The sequence below is a fragment of the Macrosteles quadrilineatus genome, unplaced genomic scaffold, assembly GCF_028750875.1.
Source record: "Macrosteles quadrilineatus isolate MER2022 unplaced genomic scaffold, UCM_ALF_1.0 Scaffold_6__1_contigs__length_79288215, whole genome shotgun sequence".
NCBI classification, from domain to species: Eukaryota; Metazoa; Arthropoda; class Insecta; order Hemiptera; family Cicadellidae; genus Macrosteles; species Macrosteles quadrilineatus.
In genome coordinates, this window is record NW_026542599.1 from 38,241,289 (window position 1) to 38,254,837 (window position 13,549).

The following is a 13,549-nucleotide window of genomic DNA, read 5'->3' on the forward strand; positions in this document are numbered from 1 at the left end:
TTTATTCAATAACCTTGTTTTGCCCTTGACCTGCATGTATTAGGATAGTTTCATCATTGACTTATGGATACTATCAAAGGGTTGATCCTCCAGTGAGTTAGTTGAAGGTGGCTGTGATTAGTAACTTAAGGAAGTATTTACTTGCATTGCAAGTCCTTCAAGTAAATGAGTAGTTACTCACAAGAAATAAAATAAAAAAATCACAAAAAATTCACAAGAGGTTACTTGGTAGGGATAAATACTTGCTAGTAAGTTATATACTTGCGAATCTGGAATATCTTTTATGCTTATAAAATATTATAATTGCATACCAATAAAGGTGATATTTTTCTGACTGTTGATACCCGCTACACTTTGATCTGCCTGACGGGCTACCATCAGCATTCCATTCGTTAGCGCTCACACTGTTTAGCAGTGTCTGCATTTAGAGTCTGGGGAGTAGGTTTTGTCTAGTGGTCGTAGACTGTAACCTATTTAAGTGTATGAACTTTTTTCTCAAGATGCAGTAGAATCAAACGTTTGAAAACATTACGAGCACAACCAAAAACGCACAAACAAGACATCCCAATTAAACCAATAGTCAATTTTCGACAAGCCCCTACTTACAATTTATGTAAATACTAGCAGAGTACCCGTTCTTCATACGGGGTTGGCTTATAAGTATAAAATGCTTATTGTAGTTATACTCTAGCCTCTAGCTTTGCGTTTGCAATGAAAGAGGATTACAGATATAGTATAGTATATACAGTATAATATTACACATCTACCATAGCCATTCTGTTCAACCCCATGCACCTGAACAATATAAAAAAAGTTAATTATCAAACATGCACACAATATCACAAATTATGTATTAAATTAAACACATAAACATTACCGTAAAAATCTTACTTTGACAGTTCTTTCAAATGTCTTTCTTCTATTGTACTACAGCTTTTTGATGCTGCTTACCTACTTCAAATTAGCTGTTATCACATGGAAAACTATAATTATGAAGTGTTGCACCCTGTTGGTAAACTTTATAACTTTTTAATGCTATTGAATATCATAGAATAACTTTATTGGTCAAATCAGCTGACAAAATTATTTAATTCCTTTTAAATGTGAATACCCATAACATTGGAAACTGCAGAGCCACTGGGGCAGCCTGAAAGGAGTTTTGAGATAACAATATGCCTATATGTTAATCGGGAATGTGAGCTACATCATCCCAAATTTCAGCCCAATCCAGTATTTTTCGTGTTTACTTGTCACAAACATACATAAATCCATCCATCCAAACTTTCTCATTTATAATATTAGTAGGATTTACACAGTAAAATAAAACACAATATAAATTTGAACAACACTGTCAATGTATCTAATACATATGAATTAATAGACAAAATTAAAGATATTAATATACCACAGAATTCATTGTGTCTTTCATTTGTTGTACATGACATGTATACAAGCATACCTAAAGATGAAAACAAACCATTGAGATACTCGAACAACAATTAATTGACCATGGAACACTAACAAGACCTCAAATTAATGACGTAATCAAACTAACAAAAGTTACACTAAACCAAAATTATTTTCAATACAACAATTCATTTTAAACTCTAAATTTTAAGTTAGCTTAACGTATGACTATATTTATTCCTTTCATTATTTTTGTTACTGTATTTGTATAAAATGTAAACATGACTATGACCTAAGTGTTGAAACATAGTTTATGTTTTTGATTATTAATATATATATACAGGGTGTTTGTGAACTCTCTCGAAAAAATTCACAGGATTATTCCTTGGGTTAATACATGAATATTTTACATTATAAACATGGGTCGCCGGAGCCTCGTTTTCTGTCTGTCTGTCTGTATGTATTTTTTATAAATAACTTTATAACTCGAGTTTGAATCGAGGTACAAACTATAAATTTGACACACTTGTGTATTTTAACGTGTTACACAAACATGCAAAATTTCATTTCGTTGACTATAGCCGTTTCAAAATGGCGGCCATCTAAAATCTTTGACCTCAAATTACATGAAAACCACTTGAGTTACAAAAAAAGCACAAGAATAGCGAAATTTAGGAAATTTTATGCCAAATCAAATGACACCTAGATCATAAAGATCGGACAACAAACAGCTGAGTTATAAACTTTTTAAATAATTAATAATTTCTTTACTGGCTTTTAATTGTTATTGTTTATTCTTTAAAATTATCTGATACAGAGTACATTATTTAACCTTAAACATATCTCAATAGTTAAGGTTAAAATAGGACACTTAATACATTTACCATCTAGTAAAAAAACTAAATGTTGTTGTTAGGGCAAACCAGCTGTCTTACATTGTTGTAACAATTTAGAAAGGATCAGATGATTTTAAAGAATAAACAATAACAATTAAAAGCCAGTAAAGAAATGATTAATTATTTAAAAAGTTTATAACTCAGCTGTTTGTTGTCCGATCTTTCAGATCTAGGTGTCATTTGATTTGGCATAAAATTTCCCACATTTTGTTATTCTTGTGTTTTTTTGTAACTCTAGTGGTTTTCATGTAATTTGAGGTCAAAGATGTTAAATGGCCGCCATGTTGAAATAGTCAACGAAATGAAATTTTGCATGTTTGTGTACCACGTTAAAATACACAAGTGTGTCAAATTTAAAGTTTTTACCTCGATTCAAACTCGAGTTATAAGTTTATTTATAAAAAACACATACAGACAGACATACGGAAAACGAGGCTCCGGCGACCCATGTTTATAATGTAAAATATTCATGTATTAACCCAAGGAATAATCTTTTGAATTTTTTCGAGAGAGTTCACAAACACCCTGTATATAGAGGATAAAAACGGTTAAATATGACATTGGCTATTAAGTTATAAAGCTTTAGAAATGGCCAAAACTACGAATCCAACCAACCTCTTTCTCTACTGAAGGGTACAGAGTATTCTCGAATCCTGGTAGAGCTTTTAGCTTTTACCATAGATAAAACATACTCCTCAAGTATGTTTTATCTATGCTTTTAGTTTTACTGATGGATGCCACTAAAGTAGTGTAGTGTATTGGGGGTTGTTTTGGATACCACCTTTATACCACCCAACTGACTCCAGATGCCAATTGCCAAGAAACCTTGCTATGCCACAGGAATTAATCACATGAATAGGCGAATAATTAATATTGGCCTGCTGAATGGTAGTGATGAAATAAATGATTTAGTAATATTGATGTACAACTGAATCGGGAGGTATAACAAGTGTCTAAATCCACCCAAATATCAATTGACTTTATCGTTATTTAGTTATATCGACATCATATCGACTCTTTAGAAATAATATGTTGATATTAGGAAGCTATCAATCTATAGTTTGTATCACAATTTACTGTATTTATTTATTTATTTTCCCCAACGGATTGCACCTTTTTACAAAATATGTATGTACAATATGAGATGGCATTTGCAATAGTACTAACTAGAAAAGTAATAACAATGGTAATAACAAAGTGATAATAAATAGTAATAGCAAGTAATAACAAATAGTGATAACAATAGTAATAACAAACTATAACATAACTTAATGACAATTTATTTCATTTTCCATGATATTACTGGCACAACTTTGCTAATTAACATTGTTGTATATGTGACAATTTTTCTTCACTAGTACTAAAATCATTGAATAAAATAAATTCGCATATTATTGCTTCATTCCTGTGAAAAGAGAAGAAGTAAAAGTAATGGTGCTAAAATGAAAACAAAAACTCAACACGAGGGCATACCTTGCCGTCTGAACCAACATAACCTTAAACTTTTTTGACAAGCTAGCCTATCTTTTCGTACAATAACTTTGTCAAATTTTGAATTATTGTTCTTTAGTTGTTAAAATGAAACGTAAATTGGCCAATAGCGAACATGTAAAAAGTGGAGAAAGTAAGAATTTACAAGGACCATCTAATCCCAGTGAAAATGCAAAATATACAGAGGAGGTAAGAAGATTTTTGTTAACTAAAGCAGACGTTAGGCCTATATTGGTCAAACATTTACAAGCATTGACATGTCAAAATATTAGCAGTTGTTGTAAACGAGTTTCATAAACTCGAACAAATGTTTGATTGTTTTCTACTACATTAAACTTACCGGCATTCGTCCTCAAATAGGCCTAACCTACCTAGGCCCCTAGCATTGAAAATGATTGAACATAGGCCTATATTGACTGCACTTTAGTTTACGTCCTACACTCACTCGAATGAATATATCGATCGATTTATCGACTATTTCATTCAATATAGCCTATCTAGTTTTGTTGGTTAAGTTAACCTAGAACCTAACTAAACGAATGAAATATTCTAAATATCGAATAGCCTAGTCTATAACTTGTAACTTATCGACATTTTTCATTTGAACTTGTTAACATCAAAACTGTCTGATTATTTTGTTTATTAACGCTGTAGGCCTATATGTGTATAAAACGTTGCATTAAAGGCTCAAGCAATCCCCTTGGGTAGAACAAGCTCACATAATGTAGGTAGTTAGGCTAGTTTTCATTTTGTATTTTACAGGCTACCTATAGCTTACTTTTTTCCACAAGTATTTTAACTTATGCTAAATGAATGAATAAAAGATAAGAAAGACTAAGCTAAAGCTGTCTGCTTAAATAATAAATGTAACTTGCCTAATCTTTTTTTAATTAGGTTTAGGTTACCTAGTAATTTATTTTTAATGCTCGATCTGTTGTTTAGGACTATCAATTGGGAGAAATCGATGAATACTCCAATGAAGATGACAGCTCAGATGATGAAGGGTTAGAGTTTGAAGATGACAGTGAACAAGAAAACGAAGAAGAAGAAGAATCGTCAGTCGAAGATGAAGAAGAGGAGGAATCAGGTTCTGAAGATGAACACAGTGATGCAGAAAGCGATTCTGGAGCGGCTGTTAGTGATGAGCTTGAATGGGAATCTGATAATGATGAAAACAACAAGAGTGAGAAAGATTCAAAGAACAAAAAGAAAGTTCCCACAATTATTAAAGATCACGAAAAGTCACCTAAGATGAACAACAGTAAAAAGAACAGTAAAGAAAAAACTGATTCCATTGAAAAAATTCACAGTGAGAACGTGGAAAAGGAAGCAAATAATACAACTCAAGATGAAAAAACCAAAACAGAGAATGAATACGAGGAAGGTGATACCTCTGATGAAGAAGTAAGTAACTTAATGTTTTTTTTTTTATAATTTAAATAGGTCTAGGCCTAATAAGTTAATTGTTCAGTCAATTGGATAGTCGAGATGAAAGGGGAAATAAACAATTGACATTCTTCCTATGATTTAGATTGTCAGTATTGTCATTGAATTTGGATACTAGGAGGGTAGGCATCCTCTGATAAGGACAAAATCGAGTTAGTGGGTTCCAGAGTTAGCCAATTCCTGACTGGGACGGTTTGCCAGTCCCAGAGTTAGCCAGTTGCGACACACAACCAAGTTAGCGAGTTCCAATGTTAGCCAATTCCTACGTCTTCTCACAGAGTGTGTTACAAACTTCAATTTCTTGGGTTAAAATGGCACTTTGTTATTTTTTTAATATAGGTTACAAGGTGCACAGTTAAAAGTAAGTTGTCCTTTTGGTTTTGCTCGGTGTAAGAGTTTATGGCCTATACTTTATACAACAGAACCCATTAAGGGGATCCAGGCTTCAGAGAGTGAAAAAATGGCCAAAATTCACTTCTTTTTTTATAGTATTTTATTGTTATTTGGTTATGTACAAGAAAATATAAGTTTTATAGGTATCCTACATGTTTTTCATAATAAAAAATATATTTTCCCCAGATACTACATGCGCGCGTCAACAGATTGTATGGTAGGCCTAGTATTTCTAGGAATTCGATCGCGATTCCCCGAAAGTTGTGGTTTTTAGTGTTTTGTAACAGAAAAGTTTATATATCTCAGCAAATTTTTGTCCTATCATGTTGAAATTTTTACCAGATGTTCTTGATAGTATTTACAAACTTTTTGGGTATAATCTAAATATATAAAAGGCAAAGCCCTCACTGACACACTCACTCACTCACTCATCACTAATTCTCCCACTTCCCATTTACCTAGGAGGCTGAAATTCGGTACACCGATTCTTTGGGCATTAAATAGGAAAACTAAGTAGTTTTTATTCTGATCGGGCTTTCGGGCTCCGCCCCAGTGGCTCTGGAGTTTCCCATGTTAACCTTATAATTTGTCATATTAGAAAGGAATTAATGAATCTTAACAGCTGTTTCAATTAAACAAGTTGGTTCTGTTCGATGATGTTCAATAGCATTAAATTTACAAGGATTACCAACACTGCAGCACTATTTTTTTTATTTTTATTTATGACAACAGCTAATTTGCAACCAAAAGGTGTGTGAGTGTAGCGAACGAACTTCAACGTGGAGGCGAGTTAGCGTAGCGAACGAGGTAACCTGAAGGCAAGTGAGCGCAGCGAACGAGCTCCAACCTAAAGGTGAGTGAGCGTAGCGAACGAACTTCAACCAGGACGTGATTGAGCCATGCGAACGAACTTCAACCAGGACGTGATTGAGCCATGCGAACGAGCTCATCTTGAAAATTAAGAAGCTAAACGGGGCAAAGCCCGCGAGTACAGCTAGTTATTAATATAAGTCAAATAGTTAAAAAAATATAATTTTTTATATTTGAAATAGGCCTATAGTCTAAGAATTTTTTTTTTTGTTTTTCAACCTTTATAAAATAAAAACGAATCATCCTACAAACAAAGTAATATCCAGGATTTCAGTAAGTGTACATAGCTACAAAAAGACACCTAGTTGAACAAAATTGATCAACTATTTTATGAGTCATATCAAAAATAAAAATGTGTTACGTTATGATACATAAAAATACATAAAATGGTACTGTGGTACATAGAGTGGCTACAACAAATAAAATAACAGTTTTTAGGCCCATTCAATATAATAAATATCTTTAAAAAATGATAAACATAAAAAATAAAAAAAATTATGTTCTGAAGCCTGGATCCCCTTAACTGTCAGCCACATAGAATACTGCTGGAGGCTAAATTCAACTGTAACCCCCCCCCTGAATATATAAAATAAAAAAAAATACATGAGCCATGGGTTGCCATGCTGGTGACGAAATTACAACAAAATATAAACAGAATATAAAAACCAATGGAAAAAAATTCCAATGACATGTTTTACTTAGGCCCACAGTGTGGGGTGAAAATAGAGAACCCTGTACATTAAGTTACATATTTTTGGTTGAGTTTTCAGACCACTGGGCGACCTATAGGCTACCTAATTGTAATTAATAGGCCTAAAACTGCATTAGACAATCAATAATGGCCAAACTTTATCCTGATCAAATGCTTTAAGAAAAACACTTGTATCTTGTCAATCCAACGCTTTGGTTAATATGAAACGATCTGAGTCAGATTATTGTGAATCAACTGATTGTTGATTTTCATTCTAAAGCAAGCTACTGCTTTAACCAGGTAATGGGACGTCTACTAGGCTACTCTCAATAGTCAAAAGTATTGTTTAAAACTGTGTATAATTTAAGTAGGAGATGAAAGTAAACTTGTTTGTGCAGGACATCCGAAATACAGTTGGAAACGTGCCCAGAGAATGGTATGATGAGTATCGGCATCTCGGCTACGATTGGGACGGAAAGAAGATTTTAAAACCCGAAAAAGGAGACCAACTCGATTACTTCTTAAAACAAGCAGAGGATCCTAACTTTTGGTAAGTTGTGTTTGACTTATGTTCAGTGTAGCTTAGACTTGACAGTTTTATTTTAAATTACATCTCAGTTTTCAAGTTGTCATTTATTCTCTTGGAGCTATATTTTTTAACATGTTGGAGGTATAGATGAAGAGAAGGGTTGTTTTGTGTGTTATAAAGAAGTAGTCTATATTCATTGAAGCCTAGGCCTTTTTCCTTTGAGCTTCAAAGGATGATATATTTTGGACGCAACATAACCAAACTTCAACTTACACCAGGTATTTGAGTACTACATACAACTAAAAAAATATCCTAAACATATACCTGGACATCTGTTACAACTTGATAGTCAAGTTTGAAACTACTTACTGTAGCTTGGGGTTTTGGTATACTAGTGTAGTAGAAAGCTAAGTCTGATCAATGACTGAAAGGTCAAAGGTTTAATGTGTTTTTCTTCCTGATCACAGGGATAGCATTGAGGGTCTGAATACTATCTTGATCAGGTCTAGTGGTCTAGATGTGCTACTCATGAAAAGTTGAGATGTCTGGCAGAGCTTGGTAGGGGAGGTCCTAACTAAAATGAACGGTTGACTTCTTGGTAGAAGTTAACAGAAAGAGTGGGTTCTTTGTGAATTAGAACTTAAATTAAGCATTCGCTATTTTTTGCTTTTAGTGAATTTCCCATATAGGGAATAGGCATAAGCTATTATTTAATGTGTGTGTTTACACCAAACATAATTTGTTTTCATACGACTAGGCCTAACGGACATTGCTCACAACTAAATGTTCAGCAATTAGGATAAGAATGAGAATATTGATTTTCTCCCAGTAATACCAGAATTACAGTAACTAAATTACAAGATAATACACAATACAATACATGAAAAAGACATTTATATAAGCAAAAAAAACTGTATGATTTGGTAAAAAATGTATTGTTTGGGCGTGGTAGTAAAGGATTTTCCGTATTCCTTAGTTTGTCTCCCCAATTATCAACCAATTGTGTATTTTGGTTGAGTGTATTCGTATTCACAAGTGTGTGCTTGTGTTTGGACATCCTCTGATAAATTTGTAAATTTGCAGGAGGACAGTTGTTGATGCGCAGACAGGCCAGGACGTTGTTCTCAGTGACAAGGACATTGAGTTGATCCAAAGAATGTTGTCTCACAAAGTGCCTGATCCTGAATTTGAAGAGTATCCTGTAAGTGTTACTGTTCAGTAGGGAGTTGTAAATATGGTAATTAGTAATTTAATCACTAATCATTAATTTTATTACGGTAACATTTAATTAACGGTGTGCATAGGTTTTCAACATTTATTTGTATGTTAATTATTAATTTTAAGTCTGTAAAATGTATTCCTCTCTACTCACACACACACACCACGGCAATTCCCCTCCCTCATATTCTCCTCAAAATCATACGATGCCTACGTCATATGGCGTGATATATCTCTGTCTCTTTCCCTCTCATGGAAAACTCAAATTTCCCCACCATGATTTTATTCAGTTAGCGTCTGAACCTTCCTCGATCGGACGTATCGGACGTATGCCGCGCCGCGCCGTTTTTACGGCAATCTCGGTCTTTTGACCACCTTGTGGTGAAAGTGTCCCCACATTAAAACCTCTCTCTCTTTTATCAGTGATAATAATATTAAACTCCCCCTTTCGAAGTGTACAGTGCATCTAAACTTCCAGATCTTCTAGTGTGTCCCTCAGCGTGGTGAGCTCACCCAATCCCCATTCCCCCTGCTACCTTCCAGTGTTGGATTTTCTCATTAAAAGGTATGTGACACTGTTTTTCTCAACTCTTATCAACTCCCTTAAAATCGAACAGTTACAGTATATTTTTGCCAAGACTATTTTAACCCCATTCAAACTTATTATGAAATAAATTTTCATGTTTGTATTCAGATTCAAACCCAAGTAGGCATATTTAAAAAATTAATGTCTCAGCGGGGGTTTGTTTAGTGCAAAAAAATTGATTTTTTTAAGAAAAGCATATTTTAAATTAAAAGATCGATCCCATAACTTAGACGTTAAATATCCGGTTACCAAAGTAATCCTTTGTCGTCAGAATGGCAACCTGTTTTGACACAGTAATCAGAATGCCTCCAAATAAAAAAAAAAAAAAACATATTCAAACATGTTATGGCCATACAACTAATTGCCTTGGCTGGCGCTGCTGTGAGTTTGGGGAGTAACTTAGACACCTCAAAAAGTAAAAAGGAGGTTTTAGTAATTTACTAAAGTAGCCTACATCCAAACGTGGCACATAGGCGTACCTGACAACTTGTGTTAGATTTGCTTTTGAAATTTACTTATATTTTAATCTGAGTGATACATTTCAAACTCACAAATGAAAAATAATATTTAAAAGTTAAAGTAGGCCTACCTAAATTTTTCTTATAATTTTGTATTTTCTTTTTGTGCTATCATTAGCTTATCATAATACCTGTTTGTCTATAAATGAGCAACATTGCAGTTTCTTCAACATTGCACTAATTGGCCTACGGAACACAATAGCTCGGTAGTACTCTCATGGTTCGGTATGTAACAATTTTTTTTGTCACTACACAGACCAGTTGGTCTAGATATGGGGACAAGCAGAGCAGATGCAAAAAGAAAATAAGGAGTACCTATTGTAAAGGATGTTGAATTAGACTGAATAGGTACATGTAATCTATATTGATATTTTTATTACAGGAATGGGTTGAATGGTTCACTTCTGATGTTATGAAGATGCCAGTGAGGAAGTTTCCTGATCACAAACGGTCGTTTTTACCCAGCCGGAGTGAGAAAGAAAAAGTATCAAAGTATGTCCATGCTCTTAAAATGGGATGGATGAAGTCATCAAAGGTAGTTGTTAAGTTGTTTCAAAATATAGTTAACTCTTGGTAGTCAGTTAATAAACTTAATAGGGTAGTCCTTTAATACCGTTGGTTTCTCATACTGCACTCATTCCCTCATTTGAATAATGTTTCATTGTGAATAATTATCAGAACTGTGAATTCATCATTCAGTAATGTGAGTGATTTTTCTTCAAGTTTCGCCCTTTTTGGCACACTTATCTTTCTTGTACCAATTATATTACAAATTTCAACGTCTATAGGCTCCTAATTTATAAATTGAAATATCTTCGATACTACCCTTTCTGGAATCTTTCTTTAAACCAATCCAACTTGATCGTCAAGTTATAGTTCAACTCAACCTAAGCCTTTGGGTTACGCCTATGGTTTAGCCATAAAAACAAAATATTAGACCCTACGAGATAATGGAATAACAGCTTTGTAACTGACTAAAATCAGCTCCAATATATTTATTAAAAGCAGTGTCGCATTTTGGATACTAGTGGCCCTAGACCAAATTAACGTGAGGGCACTCCCGCAGTCGCAGAAAAATCGAGAACATCTCCTGCAATCACGTGGACATCATCGTCACCCACGATCATCGCAAATTATTAATTTTATGAAATACAAATAATATTTTTGTTTAAAAAAAAAATTTCGTACTAAACGCTGTAGCCCCCTTTAGCTGTCTTAGGGAAATATGGCACTGATTGAAAGCCCAACTAAGGATAACTGGGTACAATTTTAAACCATTAAAATCTTCTGTTTTTTCCAGGATTGTGCTCTCCAACCAAAGGTTTCAAAGTTGGAATGTTCAAGATCATAGGTTTAATCGTTTTAAAAAATCCATTAGGAATGCCAATAGTGTTAAAGATGTATTAAAAACAAGTTTTAAAACATTGAATCGTGTTATTTCCGCAGATGCTGAAGAAAGAGAAGCGAGAGAAGGAGTTGGCCGGTCCCAAGTTCTACATGTTGTGGCAGAGTGACGAGGTGGCTGAGGAGATGAGGAGGATACACAGCCACATCCCGGCACCTAAGAGACAACTCCCCGGACACGCCGAGTCTTACAACCCACCTGAGGAGTATCTGTTCAATGAGAAAGAGGTAGGCAATCTACTGGTCACTGAAGTCATAGAATAGTCACTGATTTTATTATCAGGTCACTGAAGTCACTGATTTTGCTAGGGGGTCACAGAAGTCACTCATTTTGCTAGGGGGTCACAGAAGTCATTGAAAAGTTACTGATTTCAGTAAGAGGTCACAGAAGTAATTGAAAAGTCACTGATTTCACTAAGGGGTCAAGGAAATTATCGAAAAGTCACTTATTTCACTAGGGGGTCACAGAAGTCATTGGAAATTTGCGCTCTTGGTTTTACTAGGTTGTTACTGGAAAGGCACTGAGTTCGCCGAAGCTGCTAAAAAATCATTTGTTTTACTAGATGGATTACAGAAGTCAGTAAAGTTGGCCGATTTTACAAGATGGTCACTAGTTGCTGAAAAGCCCCTGATTTTACTGGGGATCTTGGAAGTCAATGAAAGTATCTGATTTTAGCTTATGGACATTCTTAATTAGCAGATTGCTATCAGGGTCTCAAAAACAAAATATTAAAAATTAAAATTTATTTTTATAATCCAACATAGTTACAAGTAAATTTGGGTTACAAATTTGAGTTACAAACAAAAATATACCCAAATTCATTATTAGGGGTTTTCAGTTCAAGACTAGTTTCCCAAAAAATGTATTTCATTAACAAGTAAAATTCAATGATTTGTTATTTGTTCCAGCTAAAATACTTCAACAGAGAAAAGAAGTCACTGGGAAAAAAGAAGCTGCACTTTATTCCTCAGAAGTACAACTCGTTGCGAGAAGTGCCTACTTACAACAGATACATCAGGGAACGATTCATGAGATGTATAGACTTGTATTTGTGTCCACGAGCTATCAAGATGAAGGTGAGGTGGGAAAGAATATCAAGACAGATTGAAAAACAATCATTGAATAGTATATTTCACAAATAGAGCCTAAATATTCTATCAAAAGGTAATCCGAGCGGGTCTAGTTGTAGTAAGCAAAACTTCGATCCCCGAGGTTCGGGGTTCAAATCCCACCAATCAACAATGGATCTAAGTGATAATTCCACAACCTCTAGGCCTTGTAACGTAAAAAAACAAACCCGGGCTAGAGCCCAAGTAACATTTTTGAATGTTGCGCTTTAAAAACCTTGCATTCCCTCATAGGCTGTGTTATTACAATCTTCCATTGTCCACTCATTCTCTATAGTGAGTATATGACAATAGACAACTAACTTTCTTGTATTTTCAGCTGACAATAGAACCGGAAGACTTGGTGCCACAACTGCCCAACCCCAAGGATCTTCAGCCCTTCCCCAACGTCATGTCTTTGATCTACCAAGGCCACACGGATATGGTCAGATGCATGTCTGTTGACCCTAAAGGACAATATCTACTGTCAGGATCTGACGACCTTACTGTCAAAGGTAAGATTTTTGTGGGACAAGGAACAAATTATTAGGCATTTGCTAATTTTATTTGGTTTTTAAAAGTCCTTGGAGGCTAGCGGCCATCTTGGATTTTTTTAAACAGCTGTTCATGGGTTATTTACCATCCAAAAATATTTTTTCAAATACCAAAGTTATTGTAATTAAAATATCTGATGCACTATGGGATTAGAAATTTTCTTCCTACTTTTGTAGTTTATTGTTTTATGAGTTACAACGTCCTACATTAAAGTGTTGAGTCAACCTCAAAATAAGGCTGCAAAAGATATATTTTAGTAGAGACAAGATATTTAAGTTCTGATATGTTACAGTGTGGGAGATATCCACAGCCAGGTGTCTAAAGACTATCCCAGTAGGAGGGACAGTGCGTAGTGTAGCCTGGTGTCCCAACCCTGCTCTGTCTCTCATAGCAGTAGCAACTGATTGTAAATGTCTCCTGATATGTTACAGTGTGGGA

At 34.5% G+C, this 13,549-nt stretch overlaps 1 protein-coding gene across 1 annotated transcript in view; it reads left to right on the top strand.

Annotated features, from left to right (window-relative positions):
- Nucleotides 1–3,790: 3,790 nt before the first annotated feature.
- The window catches only part of LOC128997468 (ribosome biogenesis protein BOP1 homolog), a 28,347-nt gene continuing 18,588 nt past the window's right edge, over nt 3,791–13,549 (top strand). Inside the window, exons 1-8 of the mRNA XM_054423107.1 lie at nt 3,791–3,983; nt 4,737–5,198; nt 7,593–7,744; nt 8,807–8,924; nt 10,428–10,580; nt 11,492–11,677; nt 12,359–12,526; nt 12,897–13,071. Of these exons, the coding sequence (XP_054279082.1) occupies nt 3,882–3,983; nt 4,737–5,198; nt 7,593–7,744; nt 8,807–8,924; nt 10,428–10,580; nt 11,492–11,677; nt 12,359–12,526; nt 12,897–13,071 (1,516 nt within the window). The 5' untranslated portion in view covers nt 3,791–3,881. The remainder of the gene's footprint in view (nt 3,984–4,736; nt 5,199–7,592; nt 7,745–8,806; nt 8,925–10,427; nt 10,581–11,491; nt 11,678–12,358; nt 12,527–12,896; nt 13,072–13,549) is intronic.